The sequence below is a fragment of the Paramisgurnus dabryanus genome, chromosome 17 (genome assembly GCF_030506205.2).
Source record: "Paramisgurnus dabryanus chromosome 17, PD_genome_1.1, whole genome shotgun sequence".
Classification (NCBI taxonomy): Eukaryota; Metazoa; Chordata; class Actinopteri; order Cypriniformes; family Cobitidae; genus Paramisgurnus; species Paramisgurnus dabryanus.
The window spans coordinates 30,076,471-30,095,296 of record NC_133353.1 but is presented as its reverse complement, the minus strand read 5'-3'; the positions used below and the strand labels follow the sequence as shown (position 1 = coordinate 30,095,296).

Below are 18,826 nucleotides of genomic sequence, written 5' to 3'. Positions count from 1 at the left end.
CTGTGATAAAATAACCTGGTAATCCCAATTGCTTTGTTTTTGTTATCTAATGTAATGATATTCATACGCAATACTTTATTGTAGCTTAAGTTATTTTAACCCTACTGTGTGTATACGTACATGCATACACATACTGTAGATATATTATATAAGTGTTGGTCTGAATGAGGGTTTGGTCGCTGGAGGTTCTTCATGCCAGGCCCTCTCATGTTTCTCCTGTGGACACCATTCCAAGAACACGCTTGGTAAAATTAGTACAAAAACACCATCAGGCCGGTATATAGTTCACTGCTAGCATGGTCACTCAGTTATTAGCACAAGCATTTTGGACAGACTAGTTTTAGGAAAGGCCTTCAACATATCAGGGTGCGTTCAGCTCCTGACGGATTATGGAATCATGATAGCGGAGGATCAAGGGGAAGAATATGATGAAGTATTCAACCAGAGCGAGACAAGCTGGACATGGGTAATTCATTCTTTCTTTGCCCTTATATTTAGCATAATGGACTAAAGCAAAACGTGACTTGATGTCAATCCTTGTTCTTGTGGTTTTTGAATAGCTCTAGTAGTATTTTTTTTCTTTTAGCATCATTGTTGGTGGATTATATGTGCTTATAAATAAGATTCTCATTTAAATAATAAATCGTCATAAAAAGCACATAATGCATTCAACTAAATTATTCATTTAGGACCAGCTTGGCCGCATCAGATTCATATTTATTATATTATGAAATTATTCATTAGTCTGCGAAATATGAGGAGCGCTTGGCGTCTGGCATAAAAAGTGTCAAATGTCCATGTGATTTGAGTCGCTGGTGTGACTGGGGAAAGAGTCATTTGGCGGGGACACCGTGAGCATGTGGCTTAGCTGCTTCTAGAGTCTGTATTATGTGACCTGAAATCAAAGAGCATGGACTGCGTCATTGTGTCAGGTTACACAGGCATTTCCAAATAGACAGACCAGATTTGTGTCATCAGTATGTGTTAATAAGGCACCTGTTTTCAAACATGTTTGTGTTTTTGTGTTAAGTAAGTATATCCACCATTTTAAAAAAGGAAAGGCAATGCTTTTAAAAAAAGTTTGGGCAAAAACTTGACAAGTTACAGTATATGGGTACATTAGAAGTCAGTGAAGGTCGTGTGCATAATCAGTGCTGTTATATTTTAACAATAAAACCATTCCTGTCAGGACATTTAACGTGGTCAAAACATGGTCCCAAGGTGAACAACAAGGGGAAGTACCCTTTAAAAAGGCCCAGAGGGAACAAATATATACATTTTGTACCAATATGTATTGAGGTACTAATCTGTACTCTTTGGTACCAGTATGTACTGTACCTCTACACGTCCTAGTGTGAAATCTTTAGGTGCAAAGGTGCTTTTGAAAGAGCATTGCCCAATTAACAGCTAGGGAACATTTATTCTGGCAGTGTATGTTGTGAATGTCATTTGTAGTTTGATTGAATCAGGGCAGCATTTGTTGTGGTCTATTTTGAAATTAAGTACTATATTTTGGATCTTAGAGCTCAGGTACCTCAAATGTAAATCTGCGGATTTTAATACTAGATCAGTGATTTTCAGGGGGGCGCGAGATGATGCCAGGGGGGCCCAGTTTTATGACATTTAATGAAATACATTAATTTGTCATGAATTCTGTGTAATTAAATAAAAAAAATAAGGCTACTAACCAAAAGCACAAGTTTTAGAACAGTTTTTTGTCACGGGGGGCCGCAAAGCAATGCGCCGTACACAAAGGGGGCCGCACACTAAAAAAGTTTGGGAACCACTGCTTTAGATCACACAGTTAAAGGGATACTTCAGACAAATATTGAAATTACAGCATAATATTTACTCACCCTCAAAAATCTGAGATACACATGTTTATCATCTTTCAGACGAGCACGTTTTAAGTTATTACAGTGCATTGAAAATGCGCTGTACTGTTCTTACTGGGCTTTTTATTATTATTATTATTATTATTCTTCCAACCAAATTTCCGCAATTAATACGGCTCGAACCGTTTAACTTAGAAACTTCATTCAAACTCTCAAACGTGCGGACTATTCGGGAATAGTGTGCTATGACTTTTATAAGCAATCGGGGGTACGGTCTACGCCCCAGGGGCGAAAAAGCAGCCGAAAAATCCCATAGACTTAACATTGCGACAAACTTTGACGAGTCGTAGCTCAGACCTAGGATTTCACAGAAACTTGTGACTTGCCACATTTGAAGAGGCTGGCAGGCTCTGTAAGAACATACCTCACAATGGGGTGTAAGTTGTACCCCTGGGGTGTAAGAGGTCCCCAAATTTCCCCATAGACTTATAATGGGGCAGGAATCATGCCCATATAAGGAACTAAAAACGTCCCGAATGGGATATCTTTGCAGCGCAGTGTCATAGAGACATGGGGGTGGGCTCATTTTACTCAGGCATCCAATCAGTCCCTTAGGATCCTTATTGAGCTATCAAGCCACGCCCCTAGCAACCATTTTGGGCACCCTAGCAACATCTCCCATAGACTGCCATTATAAAATGCCCAGATGGATATCTTTGCAGCACAGTGTCACAGAGACATGGGGGTGGGCTCATTTTACTCAGGCATCCAATCAGTCTCTCACCATCCTTATTGAGGTATTAAGCCACGCCCCTAGCAACCAAATATGAGCAGCCTAGCAACATAATAAACAAAGCCTTATATCTCTGGATCCGGACATCATAGAGACATGGGGGTCGGGTCTTTGGGTCATATTAGCTTCATGCTAGCTTCATGCTAAGTCATGCTAGCTTCGTGCTAGTTTCATGCTAGCTTTATGCTAATTTTATAATAAATCTTGCTAACTTAATGTTAAATCATGCTAGCTTCATGTTAAATCTTGTTAGCTTCATGCTAAATCATGATAGCTTCATGCTAATCATGCTAGCATCATCTTAATCATGCTAGCATCATGCTAATAATGTTAGGATCATGCTAATTTCATGCTAAATTCATGCTAACTTCATGGTAATCATGTTAGCATCATGCTAGCTTCATGCAAATTATGCTAGCTTCATGCTAATCATACTAACATCATGTTAGCTTTATGCTAATCATGATAACATCATGCTAGCTTCATGCTAATCATACTAGCATCGTGCTAGCTTCATGCTAATCATGCTAGCATCGTGCTAGCTTCATGCTAATCATGCTAGCATCGTGCTAACTTCATGCTAATCATGCTAGCATCGTGCTAGCTTCATGCTAGCATCATGCTAATCATGCTAGCATCATGCTAATCATGTTGACATCATGCTAGCTTCATGCTAATCATGCTAACATCGTGCTAGCTTCATGCTAATCATGCTAGCATCGTGCTAGCTTCATGCTAATCATGCTAGCATCGTGCTAGCTTCATGCTAATCATGCTAGCATCGTGCTAGCTTCATGCTTATCATGCTAGCATCATGCTAGCTTCATGCTAATCATGCTAGCATCATGCTAGCTTCATGCTAATCATGCTAGCATCATGCTAGCTTCATGCTAGTCATGCTAGCTTCATGCTAGCTTCATGCTAGTCATGCTAACATCATGCTAACGTCATGCTAACATCATGCTAGCATCATGCTAACGTCATGCTAGCATCATGCTAACGTCATGCTAATCATGCTAGCTTCATGCTAGCTTCATGCTAGTCATGCTAGCTTCATGCTAGCTTCATGGTAATCATGCTAGCATCGTGTTAGCTTCATGCTAATCATGCTAGCTTCATGCTAATCATGCTAGCATCGTGCTAGCTTAATGCTAATCATGCTAGCATCGTGCTAGCTTCATGCTAATCATGCTAGCATCGTGCTAGCTTCATGCTAATCATGCTAGCATTGTGCTAGCTTCATGCTAATAATGCTAGCATCGTGCTAGCTTCATGCTAGCATTGTGCTAACTTCATGCTAGCATCATGCTAATCATGCTAGCATCATGCTAATCATGTTAGCATCATGCTAGCTTCATGCTAATCATGCTAACATCATGCTAGCTTCATGCTAATCATGCTAGCATCATGCTAGCTTCATGCTAATCATGCTAGCATCATGCTAGCTTCATGCTAATCATGCTAACATCATGTTAGCTTCATGCTAATCATGCTAGCTTCATGCTAATCATGCTAGCATCATGTTAGCTTCATGCTAGTCATGCTAGCATCATGCTAGCTTCATGCTAGTCATGCTAGCTTCATGCTAGCTTCATGCTAATCATGCTAGCATCATGCTCACGTCATGCTGAATCATGCTAATCATGCTAGCATCATATTTCATCATGATAACTTTTTTAAATCATGCTAGCTTCACACTAAAACATGTCAACAGCAAGGTAAACTACTAGACTAAATTTCTTTTACATTTCTGGCAATCAACTTTTAGCATTTTCATGCACTGGTAATTCCTTGGGAATTGCATATCTAGTTTTAGTAAATGTCCGTGCTCTTCCAAGCTTAATAATGGTGTAAAACAGGGATCACACAGGGTAATCCACACAGGGATCAGGGAACAATTTCTTACTCTAAACCCCCCAAAAATGCATTTATGCTTCATAGACTTAATCCACACAGCTTCAAGGGGTTAAAAAAGGTCTTCTGCTGGTATTCGATGCCATTTTGTAAGGAAAATATCCATATTTGAAACTTTATAAACTATAATAACTAGCTTCCGGTAACAACGCCATTTTGGACTCTTGGACGATGAGAGAGTTTTGCGGTAGATTCACAAGGGGCGAAAGAGTTAACACTTTTCATTTACTTTTAATGGGTGACGTCATGCATTATGCAAATTGTGGATCCGTCAATGTCGCGTCACTGCCGTTGCTTGCGGCAAAAGTACATTTCTCAACTTTTCAAGCGCCAATGCATGCATCAGCCAATCAGATCGCCTTACGCAAATAACCTAGTGCGAGCCAGCCAATTACGTTTATGCAAGACCGGAGCATGTGTTGCGGCAACTGTGATTTTACATCAAAATTTAAAGTGTAATGTTAAAATGCATGTTTTTTTATATCTTTCTCATTTAAATACATTGGTGAGTTAATAAGAAAAATGGTAACACAGTGTAGTTTCCAATTCTCACTATAAACTGGTTGATTATTAGCATTAATATTACTGAGATATTGGCTGTTTATTAGTATGTAAAAAGCACATATTAATGTTTGATTCTTAAACCTTATTTTACATCCTTAATCCTACCCAATTCCTACCACTACTTAAACTTAACAACTGCTACTAAGTATTAATAAGCAGTAATTAGGAGTATATTGAGTTAATAGTTAGTTAAAGGAATAGTCCATTTTCAAAAAAAAAAAAAATCCAGATAATTTACTCACCACCATATCATCCAAAATGTTGATGTCTTTCTTTGTTCAGTCGAGAAGAAATTATGTTTTTTGAGGAAAACATTGCAGGATTTTTCTCATTTTAATGGACTTTAATAGAGCCCAACATTTAACACTTAACTCAACACTTAACAGTTTTTTTCAACAGAGTTTCAAAGGACACTAAACGATCCCAAACGAGGCATAAGGGTCTTATCTAGCAAAACGATTGTCATTTTTGACAAGAAAAATAACAAATATCCACTTTTAAACCACAACTTCTTGTCTAGGTCCTTTCCTGCGTGACATAACGTAAATGCGTAGTGACGTAGAGAGGTCACGTGTTACATATATGAAACGCGCATTTGCAGACCATTGTAAACAATAAACTGACACAAATACATTAATTAGTATCATTCCACATACAACAACATCGGAACGGTCCTCTTTCTCAACACTTGTAAACACTGGGGCGAGTTTCGCGTTCGTCCTCTGTGACCTCTTGACGTCATGACGTATTGCAAGGGGTCACGCTGGCGCATCACGACCGGATCTAGACGAGAAGTTGTGGTTTAAAAGTTCTTTTAAGAAAATGGAATAGTGAGAACTGGGCTAATTCATGTACTTTTATCTGATTTATTTGAGCCGTATCATGCCTATCATTTACTGAATAGGATTTAAAAAGGAATTGGTAACTAGTAGTTAATTACTTTTTTGGAGTAACTTACCCAACACTGCTTATTATAAAGTTTAAAATATGGATATTTTTCTTACAAAATTGCATCGAAAGCACTTGTATATGTACAGACATCATAGCTTGGTCAAGTTCTTTACTAAAATCAACGCTGAGAATTCGTACATATTATACGAGTTGGCTAATTCGTATTAATTCATTCGTAGGTTTTTGTACGATTTGCCTTGATCCCTTTGACGTTGGGGTTAGGTGCGGAGATAGGGGTTGGGTTTCGTTGTTGTTTTTTTCATGAGAATCGTACGTTTTTGCATGATTAACTTCGTATGAATTCATATGAATTAGCCAACTTATAAAATATATACTAAAATTTCTACTCAGGCAAGACTTTAACGATTTTTTTATTATTATTGAATAATTTAACCAACATTACACAATAACCTTTTTTTTGCAACAATAGTATTTACTAATAGAGTTTAACCTACTATATAACCTATTAAATTTGTAAATAGGGTTACACACTTTGATGTGTATTGTTATCTCGTGGGATTCTCAAGTACATTTTCAGCTGTGTTTATGATCTGTTACGCAAACTGATCAGGATCTTGTTTAACTGCTTAAATGGTACATGCTGTCCTGGGACATCATAAACACAAAGGGTGATGCAAAAAACAGGCCTCACTTCACGGGAGTCGCTGTCACTCTTTTCTCGTACAATAGTAAGGTCAGCACTTTAACTCACAAGCCCACATGCCATCTGTATCAGCCCAGCCCACTCTGGTTTCTGATTGGTGGATGAAAGCCCATCCCTGGTGACTCCCCCTTACCCCACGTGAGGGTGTTCTTGGGAATGTATTTCCAAGATGAGTCACATGCTTAGCTTACTGAGTGAAATGTACAGAGCCCTATGGAGGCTATATGGGCTTTAGGGTAGATAAGATCTTATTTACAACTAGACAGTGCAAAGACATATTGGATCTGTTCTTTTCCAGTGCAATTTTTGCAGATGACATAATATGCAAAAAAACCCCACTTTTAATGAATAATGCACAAAAAGTAGTGAAATGCTATGTCACGACTACTTAAGAAATGCATAAATGCATGCATAAGGAAATAAATAAATGTGAGCGTTTTATTCTTCAATGGAGAAGTGAATAAACTCTTTAAACCCCAGACCCTCTAAACTCCATTGTCCAGTTCCTAGAAACCCACCCGGAGTATCTGGAATGCACTCTAGTGTGCTGGCTTACCCTGCGGAGGAATCAACAAATCATGATGAAATAAAAATGTTGTGTAACCAGAGAGCTGGCCAGTTCTTGCAAAGTTTCATTAGACCAGAATCTCTGGTTGTCCATTGCCTGAATAGTGTTTCATTGAAAAACACACACTCCCACCCACCCGTGCATGCCTGAGTCTTCTTTAGCATGCAGTTTCTGAGGTTTTTCCCATGCATATACAGTGAAAGCACACACTGAAACTTTATTCCAAGTTAAACTATTTAAGGCCGCTGGGGTAACCATACTACACTACTGTAGCTATACAGCATGCTAGAATGAGAAGAATTTATGCTGTTTGCTGTACAAATAACATCTAACAGGCCTACATATCATCCAGGCTGCATCTTAACACAGACAGGTGATAGTATTAGGCCTTCGGATATACATCAATTTATTATTTTTATTTATTTAGTAACAAATCATAGCAAAAACCAAATGCTACCACCATGTTTCTAGCCTACAGGTATGTGTTACCATCCAGTGTATTACTGTACACATTCACTTACAAAAAATCAAGGTAGTTAAATAAAATATAATGCAAAAATACATGTAAAAAACAAAATATACTTTATGTTATATGATATATATCAAAGTACCACAGTGTTACCATATGGTACTGTTATTATACTTTTTGTAATGAATTGTATTACCAGGAAATTAGCAAGAGATACACATTTGTGCACATTGCTTTTATCACAGCATTGCAAACCATTAAATGAAATTAAACTAAATAAATAACTGCAAAAAATTTCTGGCCCAATTCTTCTTTTTATTTTTGGATTATATATGCACACACTGTATTCATCAGATTTTACAGACATTAAATTGCTTAGCAATCAAAAAAAAAGAAACTTCAATTTGACAGCATGTGATGACGAAAAAATAATAACCACTTAACCAACAGCCACATCATTTCCCTAACAGTCCTGTTAGACTTACAGCCACAGATATAAATGCTTTTGTAAACATTTCATTGGCGGTGGAGTCGCTTTAATGCTTTCCTGCATGCCACGTGAGCGTCGTGTGCGCGCACAGTGCAGCTATGCATTGCGTGTAATCAATATTTTATAACGACAAATTTAAAATCAGGATAAAAATATAATTCATTATTAATTGGTCTAATTTTGTGTTTTTTAATGAATAAGATTGATAATTATATTAAAGTGTGTATAAATCACAATTTATTACATTATACATTGTTTATTTAGTGCATTTAACCAACCTAACGTTACGACGCATTAGTAGCAGTTGAGGTACAGAAACACTGCTGAACGTGAACAATACATCAGAAAAAACTAAAATAATAACGTCTGCTATGTAAATAAGCGCGATGCGTCTTTTAGCACGCGTAAACAATGTGTTTGATTGGTCGACTGGGTCCCGACGTAAGTATCCGCACCACCGAAACGCGACGCTAGGGGTTAAATGTGACGTCATATACAGAGGCTGCTACTCACTGCAAGCGGTGTCCACCCTACTATAAAAAACATCAACACACACAGGCGTTGATCACTCACACAGTGTGTTAAATTTAAAATCACACGGACATCAGCAGCAGGATATGAGGATATCGATGATCTTCAATGGCTGTGACATCATAACGCGTCCGCAGCATCCCACGTACTGTACGTATCACGGTTCATTTTATCGCTCTCTCGCCTCTTATTTTTTTATCCTGTTTATTTTCATCACTTAACAAACGTGCATGTTCGTATGGATACGTAGTTTATATATATATGTTATTATAGCACAGTGGATGAGTGTTTACAGTATAATTCATCGGAAGGGTCAGGACCATAACTGTGCGCGTGACATACTGTACAGTTTCTGCAACAAAACTGCATTTTACATAAAAAGCATCTCTTTTCATGATGTCCTGTCAGTTTAGTACATTTTGATGCATGTGCTATTATTGACACCAGTATCTAACAGCAGAATTAGTAAGCATGTCAGTCAAATACAATACAACCATATTTGACTTATGCATTTACTCAAATTAGTCTATTTTGTATCCGCATTTTAATTTTGTTATGAGATACTGAACAGTAAAGACTTATTTAAAGATTTTTTACAGAGCCCCAGGGTTACATCTTTTGGGTGAGTTATTGGCTTGCATTTTAGGTTGGTAGATTGTCCTAAGAAAATGCATATGTAATGACTTTCCCCTCCCCTTAATGCCAAAAACTTGCCAGTCATGTCTTGTCTAATTTACACAAGCTTCTGCATGAAAACTGTAATGTACATGAAGAGTAGAGTGCATTAATATATCATAGAAAGTATGTTTTTAGTACTGACATTTGTAATTATCCCTTGAAGCAGATTGAGAGTCTCTCATTATTAAATACTTAAATGCAGTGGAAACAATTTTTACCACAAATATTAATTTTACCTTTTACCTAAAAATGTTAACATGATCTTTGGTTAAGCACGAAAGCTTTTTTTGTTCTGCAGGTTTTTCTTATACATCAAACCTTGTGTTGCGCAATAGAAACCTGTTTATATTGTAGAAATGCAGTACTGAGTATACTGTATGTCAATCACCAAATTATTATGCTACAATTATAAAAAGTCACTCATGCACACAAACACTTGACCACAAAAAACTTGTTTGTCTTTACTACAAAGAAATATGTATTGTTACATGACAATAACAAAGATAAAAAATATTTTAAAGGGAAAGTTTACCCAAAAATGAAAATTTTGTCATAATTTTCTCATCCTCATGTTGTTCTAAACCTGTATTAATTTATTTTTCTGATGAACACAAAATATATATATTTTGATAAATGATGGTAAGCACACAGTTGATGGTAACCATTGACTTCCATAGTAGGAAAAACAAATATGATGGAATTCAATGGGTACCGTTAACTGTGTCCTTACCATCATTTATCAAAATATCTTTTTCATCATTTATCACAATACTTCCATAATATTTGTTTTCCTATTATGGAAGTCAATGGTTACAATCAGTTGTGTGCTTACCATCATTTATCAAAATATCTTCTTTTGTGTTCATCAGAATAAAAAAATTCATACTTCAAGTTTAGAACAACAAGATGTCAAATAAATCTTTGGTGTCCCCAGAGCACATATGTGAAGTTTTAGCTCAAAATACCATATAGATAATTTATTATAGCATGTTAAAATTGCCACTTTGTAGGTGTGTGCAAAAATGTGCCATTTTGGGTGTGTCCTTTAAAATTCAAATGAGCGGATGAAGTTCAAACACTGATCACAATGATGGTGGTTTGTTGCAATTGAAACTCAACTGTGCTGTGAATTACTTTATCTCTCTCTCTCTTTTTCTCGGCACTAAATGGCAGTGTTGTGATTGGATAGTGCAGATTAAGGGGCAGTATTATTATAATAAGAGCTCCTTATGACATCATAAGGAGAGCGAAATTTCAACGACCGTTTTTTTCATGTGCTTGTAGAGAATAGTTTACCAAAACTAAGTTACTGGGTTGATCTTTTTCACATTTTCTAGGTTGATAGAAGCACTGGGGACCCAATCATACAGTAGCACTTAAACATGGAAAAAGTCAGATTTTAATACCATGGCCCCTTTAAGATATTATTCTCTCACAGAGCACACTGATATTTTTATATCAATAAACCACAAGAAAAAATAATGGATTTTAAGATGCTGTCGATTTACGATAGTTTCAGTTATGTACACCCAATACAAAAATTGATGTAATATCTCTACATTTCAGAGTCAGACCATGAACTACGTGGGTCAGCTTGCCGGTCAGGTATTCGTGCAGGTGAAGGAGCTGTACAGAGGCCTGAACCCTGCCACCCTGTCCGGCTGTATTGATGTCATTGTGGTGCGTCAGTCCGATGGCTCATTGCAGTGCTCCCCTTTCCATGTTCGATTTGGAAAGATGGGTGTGCTGCGCTCCCGGGAGAAAGTGGTAAGCGCAGGCGCAAGCATGTTTTGAGGTGTATAATATTTAAGGAGTGTAAGATCCTGCATATTTAACTTTTTTTGTTAAACCGTCCTACATTTAGATAACACGTGACCCTGTCTCAGGGTTACCACGGGTCCTTGAAATCCTTGAAAGTTTGTGAATCTGGGAAAAAAATTCAAGGCCCTGGGAAGTTTTTGAAAATATACATACATAGATACAGGTCATTGAAAGTGCTTGAATCTATTTTATGCTAGAAGTTTTCTGGAAAAGAATCCATATTATTCCCTGTGTAGTGTAGGATAATATCATAAAAATTCTAGACTTTTAAGCACACGTGCTAAACTGTTCGCTTAAAATGCTTATATCTTCTGTATGCGAATGATGATTCATATCAAAATGCTTTTTTGCATAGTTGTGTTTGACACATGAAAATGTCTCTGGTTAAGTATGTAACTGTTGTTCCCTGAGAAGGGAACGAGACGCTGCGTCTCCCTTGCCATACTTTCTGCGTCCCTATAATGCCGTCTTTGGCAATATTTCAGGTAGCGATATACTTCCTGGCTCCCGCGTCACCATGTCTTTATCGTTAAGCCTCACCAATGGTTGAATTTGATATACACATTCAGACGCACTTACACCTGGAAGCTTCCCCAAAGTGTCACCGCAGTGACGCAGCGCGAGTTCCCTTGAAAGGGAACTGTAACAATGTATCTTAAAAGGTAACACAATGTAACCTTGCTCTCACTTGAAATGTGACCCCACATTTATTCCTTGAATTTGAGGGTATTGGACCTGGAAAGTCCTTGAAAGGTCCTTGAATTTGAAGTTAACTAAGGTGTGGGAACCCTGCTGTCTGTTTTGAGATTAGAGTAGCATCAAAGTTTGATTTCACTTACTGATTTCAATCTTTGACATGACCTTTCTCACTTAATATTAAAGTTATAAAGGTTGTTTGGTTTCCTTTGACTTTGAGACGTTTTTTAACATTGTGGGAAGTCATGGAAATCCTGTTTAACGTCAGGATCAAGTCATTGATGTCAACATAAACATTAAGTTAGCGATATGAGATATGCAAGTTGCGTCGCCACTTTAAATGCTTGAGAAAAAATAAGCAGCTGTTTGAAGATGAGACAAAATTAGCACTGTCAATGCCTCTGTGTCGCACATGGCTTACTGATACAAATTGTGTTTATTACACTGACAGCATTTTATGGTCCCTCTCCTCAGGTTGACATTGAGATAAATGGGGAGCCGGTCAGTTTACACATGAAACTTGGTGAGAATGGCGAGGCATTCTTTGTTGAAGAAACAGAAAATGATGAGGTAAGTACTCCAAACAATAAATCATGCAGCGTTGTTTTGTCAGCCAGGGGTCATTGCGAGTAACATGAGGCGTTGAAGTTCCCTTGTGAGTGTCATACCATGAAATCTGAAACAATCTCACTGTGTACATTCTGTTACGGACCCTCTTGACCATTGCAACGAAACGGACCCCTCCAACCAAACTTCCTACCACTCTGACCAATCAGACCAAAGCAACGCACCAGACAAAAGCCGAATGCTGCGAACCTTTGTCCTTCAAATTTTCCTCATTATGCCTTGACCCAAAGATAGATAGGTGCTAATCACAAGCACAAATGCCTGAGATAAATATCTGCTGAGGTATACTGCATGCGGAAATTGCTAGAATTACTGCCCCTGGCGATCATGTGGCACTTGAAGGATTGTGGTGTCTATGAGAGAGTTATTTATGCCGTGATCTCTTTATCACAAACTAGACCTTACATTGTGTTAGTAAATAAAAAAAACATTTTAGGGTGGGATTACCTGCTTTGTCAGACAATAGCAGATGAGGGAATGTTTTATGAAACTTGTCTGGAAACATTTGAAAACACTTTCTAGCCGTTTCTGCATTGTTCCCTACATCAGGGTTTTCAATATTGGCCCAATTTTGGCCCACTTCTGCCAAACTGTTTTCCTCATTGCAGACACAAGTTGTTTTTCCACTGTAGTCATGTGTTGTGATGGTCTCTGCTGTTGACTATAGTCAGCAAGTCTATTTTTATCCTGTTGATGATACTTAGGATAGTTAGTATTGGTAGTGGTCATTCTACTTATATTAAATAGTCTCATGTACTGACAATGTTGGCAGACAAACAGCTTATCATCTATGTGGCTCTTTGCTGCTGTCACAGACATGGGCAGTCTCACTAAGCCAGGGCTTTGGGGTACACGTGCATGTGTTTGGTTGTAATGAGACATGGAAAGACCAGTCACAAGGCATTAAAGTCACGGTGTTGTGATATTAAATTTGGTCTAATTTTGGTTTCTCAAGATCATAACAACATATTTCATGCTGTTGTTGCTGCTCTTTTCATAGGAGATGGTGCCATCCCACTTGGCTACATCGCCTATAATTTCAGAAGGCTCTGCGCTGATGCAGGCCCAGATGGGAAAAGGCACAACCCGACTGTCTGAATCTGGAACCGGAAACACCTTTGAAACGCTGGGCCCTGGTCAGGCCTCTGGTGACAGCTCAATGATGAAGAAAAGGAGGAAGAAGAGGAGGAAATATAAAGTGGACAGCATGAAGCGAGAGGAAACCGAAGACTTTTCAGAAGATGAGGACATGTTTACAATAGACTTGAGTTCTGAAGATGACCTGGAAGCTAGAGGAAGCAGGTCAGACCTTAAATTATGCCAATTATTTACACAACATGTAAAATAAGTCTCAGGTGTGCCCAGAATGTGTCTGTAAAGTTTCAGCTCAAAATACCCCACAGATAATTGATTATAGCATGCCCAAAATGCCTCTATTTGGGTGGAAGCAAAACACACTGTTTTTGTGTCCGACTCTGTACCTTTAAATCTAAACGAGCTTCTGGTACTCACCCCCTTTACCAAACATACAGTGAGCGCTTTCAGTTAAAATAGATCTGATTCCTGTGAATACAGTCTGAGACAATATTATCTCACTATTGCGATATTGCAGAAAGCGTACAACTTGTTGAGGGCTGACACTATGGTAATGCAAGACTGTCAGTCAGTGGCTGTGGGTGGGGCTTTTTGTGGGTGTGATGTCACATTAACAAGAGAAAAAAACGGCATGTCTAATGCTTTAGTTTATTAGGGATTTAAAAAAATAATTGTGAATATTTTTCATTGTTGGGGTGTTGTGTTCACACACTTATAAAAGTGGATTTTGCAAAATAGGTGCCCTTTATAGTATTCATGTATCACATTATTTAGCAAGTTATATTGCATTATTTATTATTAAATGTATTTATGTTTTAATAACACTAGAAATCTAGCTTAAAGGGATAGTTTGGCCAAAAATGATATTAAACCCATGATTTACTCACCCCCAAGCCGTTTGCGATGCATATGTCCATCAATTTACAGACGGACACATTTTCAGATATTTTAGAAAATGTTTTAGATCTTTCAGTTAATCAAATGTAAAGGTACGGGGTCCACTCTTTCAAGTCCAAAAAATGTGCATCCATCCTTCACAAAATAAATCCAAACGGCTCCACGATGATAATCAAAGGCCTTCTATGGATAATCCGCACGGTGTTGTTGTAGAAATATCCAAATTTAAAACTTTATAAACTAAATAACTAGCTTCTGGTGGTAACGCCGTCATTTTAGTCACGTCCGCATTCAAGATGAGAGCGTCCGCAGTTTACAGAGCGTTCTGTGCTTCTTCTCAGTGCCCCAACCCTCGACGAATTTATCATACGTCACTAAGAAAAGTGCGTACACTACGCTGATACTCTCTCCTGAATACAGATCTAAGAGTCTAAGATGGCGGCATTAGCGGGAAGCTAGTTATTTTCGTTTATAAAGTTTCAAATATGGATATTTCTACAACAAAACGTCACGGATTACCCTCAGAAGGCCTTTGTTTATCATCCTGGAGCCGTTTGGATTTCTTTTGTGAAGGATGGATGCACATTTTTTGGACTTGAAGGAGTGGACCCCGTAACTTTACATTTGATTAACTGAAAGATCAAAAACATTTTCTAAATTAACAGAAAATGTGTTCATCTGGAAAAATGATGGACATATGCATCTCGGACAGCTTGGGGGCGAGTAAATCATGGGTTTAATATCATTTTTGGCCTAACTATCCCTTTAAAAAATACTGTAGGGTCAACTCAAACAGTGTCAAGATCTTGCAATAAATCTAAATCTCATGGGAGTCTGCGCTGTGTTGAGCTGAATTTCCTGTTGTACTGTAAAAACACAAGCTGTCGCATTGAAATTTAAGACATACAGATGGCACAGCTAATGCAGAAAGATGAATCTCTCTTAAAGAGAAAAAAAAGCATTCTTTTCTTTATTTTATTGAACAAAGAAGGCAGAATTTGAAGGGCAAGTCACCAAATCTTGTTATTGCTTTTTGTTATATACAATAGAAGTTAATAGGGAGTGAAACTGTCAGTCTCCATTTCCTTTTGTTTTCCACAAAACAAAGTAAGTCATGCATTTAAAACAACAAGAGGATGAGTAAACAATGACAGAGTTCACTTATCACTTTCATTCTTTAAAAATTGCAATCACACCAAAATGACAAAGTGTAGTGGTATTTGTATGCAGCAAGTCTTATAAAAAATGAATTATAGAGGTCTTGTGAAGGAGGCTCTGTTTGCGAGAGAGACAGAAAAAAGAGCGAGAGTGTGTCCTATTGCTGAAGTAAACAAGTGGTTGAAATAGCCCCTCCAGTGTTTTCCATGAAATCTATGGAACCGTGCCAAGATCTGGCTTTAGCTCAAGGGGAGTCCTCTGTATAATGCTGGCCAGTCTTTACCCCCACATAGCCATAAAAGTAAATGATTTTCAACACAAACTTCCTCTTCTATTCTTTCTCCTGAGTAAATTTATATATGCATTTTAATCATTTGTGTAGCTTAAAGGTCTGAGGTCACTGCATACAGTATGCTGCTTTTACCAAGAATTTAAAAAAGTGACGGTAAAGACCATTGGGTAAACAGAAGGCCGAAAAGAATCCGCTGGGAATGAATGTCAGCTCAAGAATGTGCTGTTCTGCGAAACAGCAGTTTGAAAAGGAGTGCAGAGACTTTCTTACACAATGCTTTTGGCCTTTCTGAATAAAAAAAGTGCCTGTTAAGATTAACCCTGGTTATATAGAAATATTTATGTGGATGTGTATGTGCTTAAAAGTATGCATGGGTTATACATTTACAGAGCAATGTCACACGAGCTGTTTGCTGAGCAGGTGAAAGGAAGCTCCAGTAGCACCGCATACAGAACGTCAGAAGAGAACTGGATTGGGGTTCAGAGGTATGCCAGAGGGATTTATCATATGAGATGAATGAGACTAAAAATAATGCCATTTGAATGCTAAGCTTTGTTTCCTGACCTACAGAACAGGGTATGAGAAGTCCTGCTCTTTAACCATACGCAATAAAACAGGATTATCCATCTCCTGTCCTCAACAAACAGCCATGTTCCGATCCACAAATAGGTAACTGCTCCAATCACCATCATTGTAACAAAGGCATACATTTAGCTATTGAAAAACCTCCAAGTGCATTACCCAACAAACAATTTGTTAAGAAAGATAAGGAATGTAAAGTTGTAAGACATTGCATATTTCATCACAGCTATATAAATCCTAATATTAATTCTGATATCCCACTTCAGCAGTCCAAATGGCTCTTTGCCTTCTACACCCAAGAGTGACTCAGAAGTGATAAAGGCCAAAGGGAAACCAGACAACCCTGAGATGTTGTGGACATGGGGAGAGCTCCCCCATGCTGCTAAGGTACAAAAATCTCCAGCCGTGACACATTACCACGTGTTCTTTGTATCCCATAACAATACAGGTTCAGTCTAGTATTATAAAGTCACCAGTCAAAGTGCCTTAAAGAGATAGTTCACCTAATTTCAATGCCTTCAAATCTGTACACTAAAAATATGCTGGGTTGTTTCAACCCATGGATGGAAAAATATGGACAAACCCAACAACTGCACTCATTATTAGAAACAAGCTGCTGGGTTTTTTTAACACATGGTTGAGGAACAGCTACCCAGCATTGGGTCATATTTAACCAGTGTTGGGGCTAGTTACTCAAAAAAGTAATATATTACGTATTACATATTACTCTCAAAAATAGTAATGCCTTACTTTACTTTATTACTCCCTGGAGAAAGTAACTAGTTATATTACTAGTTATATTACTAGTTACATTTTTTTTCTGGACAAGAATGTTTATTTGGGCAAGCCACGGCCAAGAAAATGCTGGCTTCCTTACCCGCTACTGGACGTGGGGCACAGCGTTTGGAGAAACATTAAAGAGTGTGCACTTCACCGTCAAGTTATTTTCCTTCCGTTGAACATAATAAAATATGACTGAATCTCCACCCGTCGAAACTAGCTTTCTGTTGCTGGGAACCTTCCTCTGAAAAAGAGCTTGCCGTTGTTGACGCTTCCATTTACCCGATCTGTCTTTGAGTGTGCCGCTGGCGCTCTGTGCTGCTGGCTGCCGGGTGTCGACCAATCGGTGATGGTAAATGATACCTCGTGCCAAACTTAGACCAATCACTGTTCCATTCACGCCCTCCTCCCCTTCCCTTTTGTTCTCTGTGTTTTGTGCCTTGTGTGATGAAGGTGCTACTGGCGAATGTAACTTAAGTAACTAGCTCGGGAAAACTGTAATAATATTACCATTTTCAGACGGGTAATGCCTTACACTACTAGTTACTGAAAAAAGTAATATTATTACAGTAACTAGTTACTTTGTAACTAGTTACACCCAACACTGTATTTAACCCAGCGTTGTGTTCTGTCCAATATTTACAACCAAGCATTTTTTAGAGTGTGGGTTTAAATAAACGTATCCAGGTTTGTATCAACCTAAAATGTTGGGTTGTTTCAACCCAGGATTGGGAAAAATATCAACAAACCTTACCATTAAGTTTAACCTATTCTGGGTTTATTAACCTAAAATGCTGGGTTGTTGGGTTATTTCAACCTAGGATTGGGTAAAATATGGACAAACCCAACTATTGGGTTTAAATTAACCTATGCTGGGTTGTATCAACTTAAATGTTGGGTTGTTTCCAACCAGAATTGGATGAAATATGGACAAACCCAACTATTGGGTTTAAAATAACTTATGCTGGGTTGTATCAACCTAAAATGTTGGGTTGTTTCAATCTATGATTGAGTAAAATATGGAAAAACCCAACTATTGGGTTTAAATTAACCTATGCTTGGTAGTATTAACCTAAAATATTAGGTTGTTTTAATCTAGGATTGGTAAAATATGAACAACCCCAACTATTGGGTTTAATTTAACCTATGCTGGGTAGTATTAACCTAAAATATTAGGTTGTTTTAATCTAGGATTGGTAAAATATGAACAACACCAACTATTGGGTTTAATTTAACCTATGCTGGGTTGTATCAGCCTAAAATGTTGTGTTGTTTCAATCTAGGAATGGGTAAAATATGAACAAACCCAACTATTGGGTTTAAATTAACCTATGCTGGGTTGTGTTAACTTAAAATGTTGTTTTGTTTCAGCCCAGGATTGGATGAAATATGGAAAAACCCAACTAATGGGTTTAAATTAA

The 18,826-nt window shown here is 37.8% G+C and overlaps 1 protein-coding gene across 3 annotated transcripts in view; it reads left to right on the top strand.

Annotated features, from left to right (window-relative positions):
- Nucleotides 1–286: 286 nt before the first annotated feature.
- Nucleotides 287–18,826, top strand: part of lpin1a (lipin 1a) — a 32,647-nt gene continuing 14,107 nt past the window's right edge. For 2 of the 3 annotated variants that reach the window (XR_010544384.2, XM_065288328.2), the window contains exons 1-7: nucleotides 287–466; nucleotides 11,024–11,224; nucleotides 12,449–12,544; nucleotides 13,602–13,903; nucleotides 16,433–16,528; nucleotides 16,614–16,712; nucleotides 16,892–17,012. Coding sequence is in view for 2 of the 3 variants with exons in the window: in XM_065288328.2 (XP_065144400.2) it covers nucleotides 398–466; nucleotides 11,024–11,224; nucleotides 12,449–12,544; nucleotides 13,602–13,903; nucleotides 16,433–16,528; nucleotides 16,614–16,712; nucleotides 16,892–17,012 (984 nt within the window). In the remaining variant the exon portion in view is untranslated. Of the gene's footprint in view, nucleotides 467–8,763; nucleotides 8,930–11,023; nucleotides 11,225–12,448; nucleotides 12,545–13,601; nucleotides 13,904–16,432; nucleotides 16,529–16,613; nucleotides 16,713–16,891; nucleotides 17,013–18,826 lie in introns of those variants that run through there. The other variant, XM_065288329.2, reaches the window with a different exon arrangement.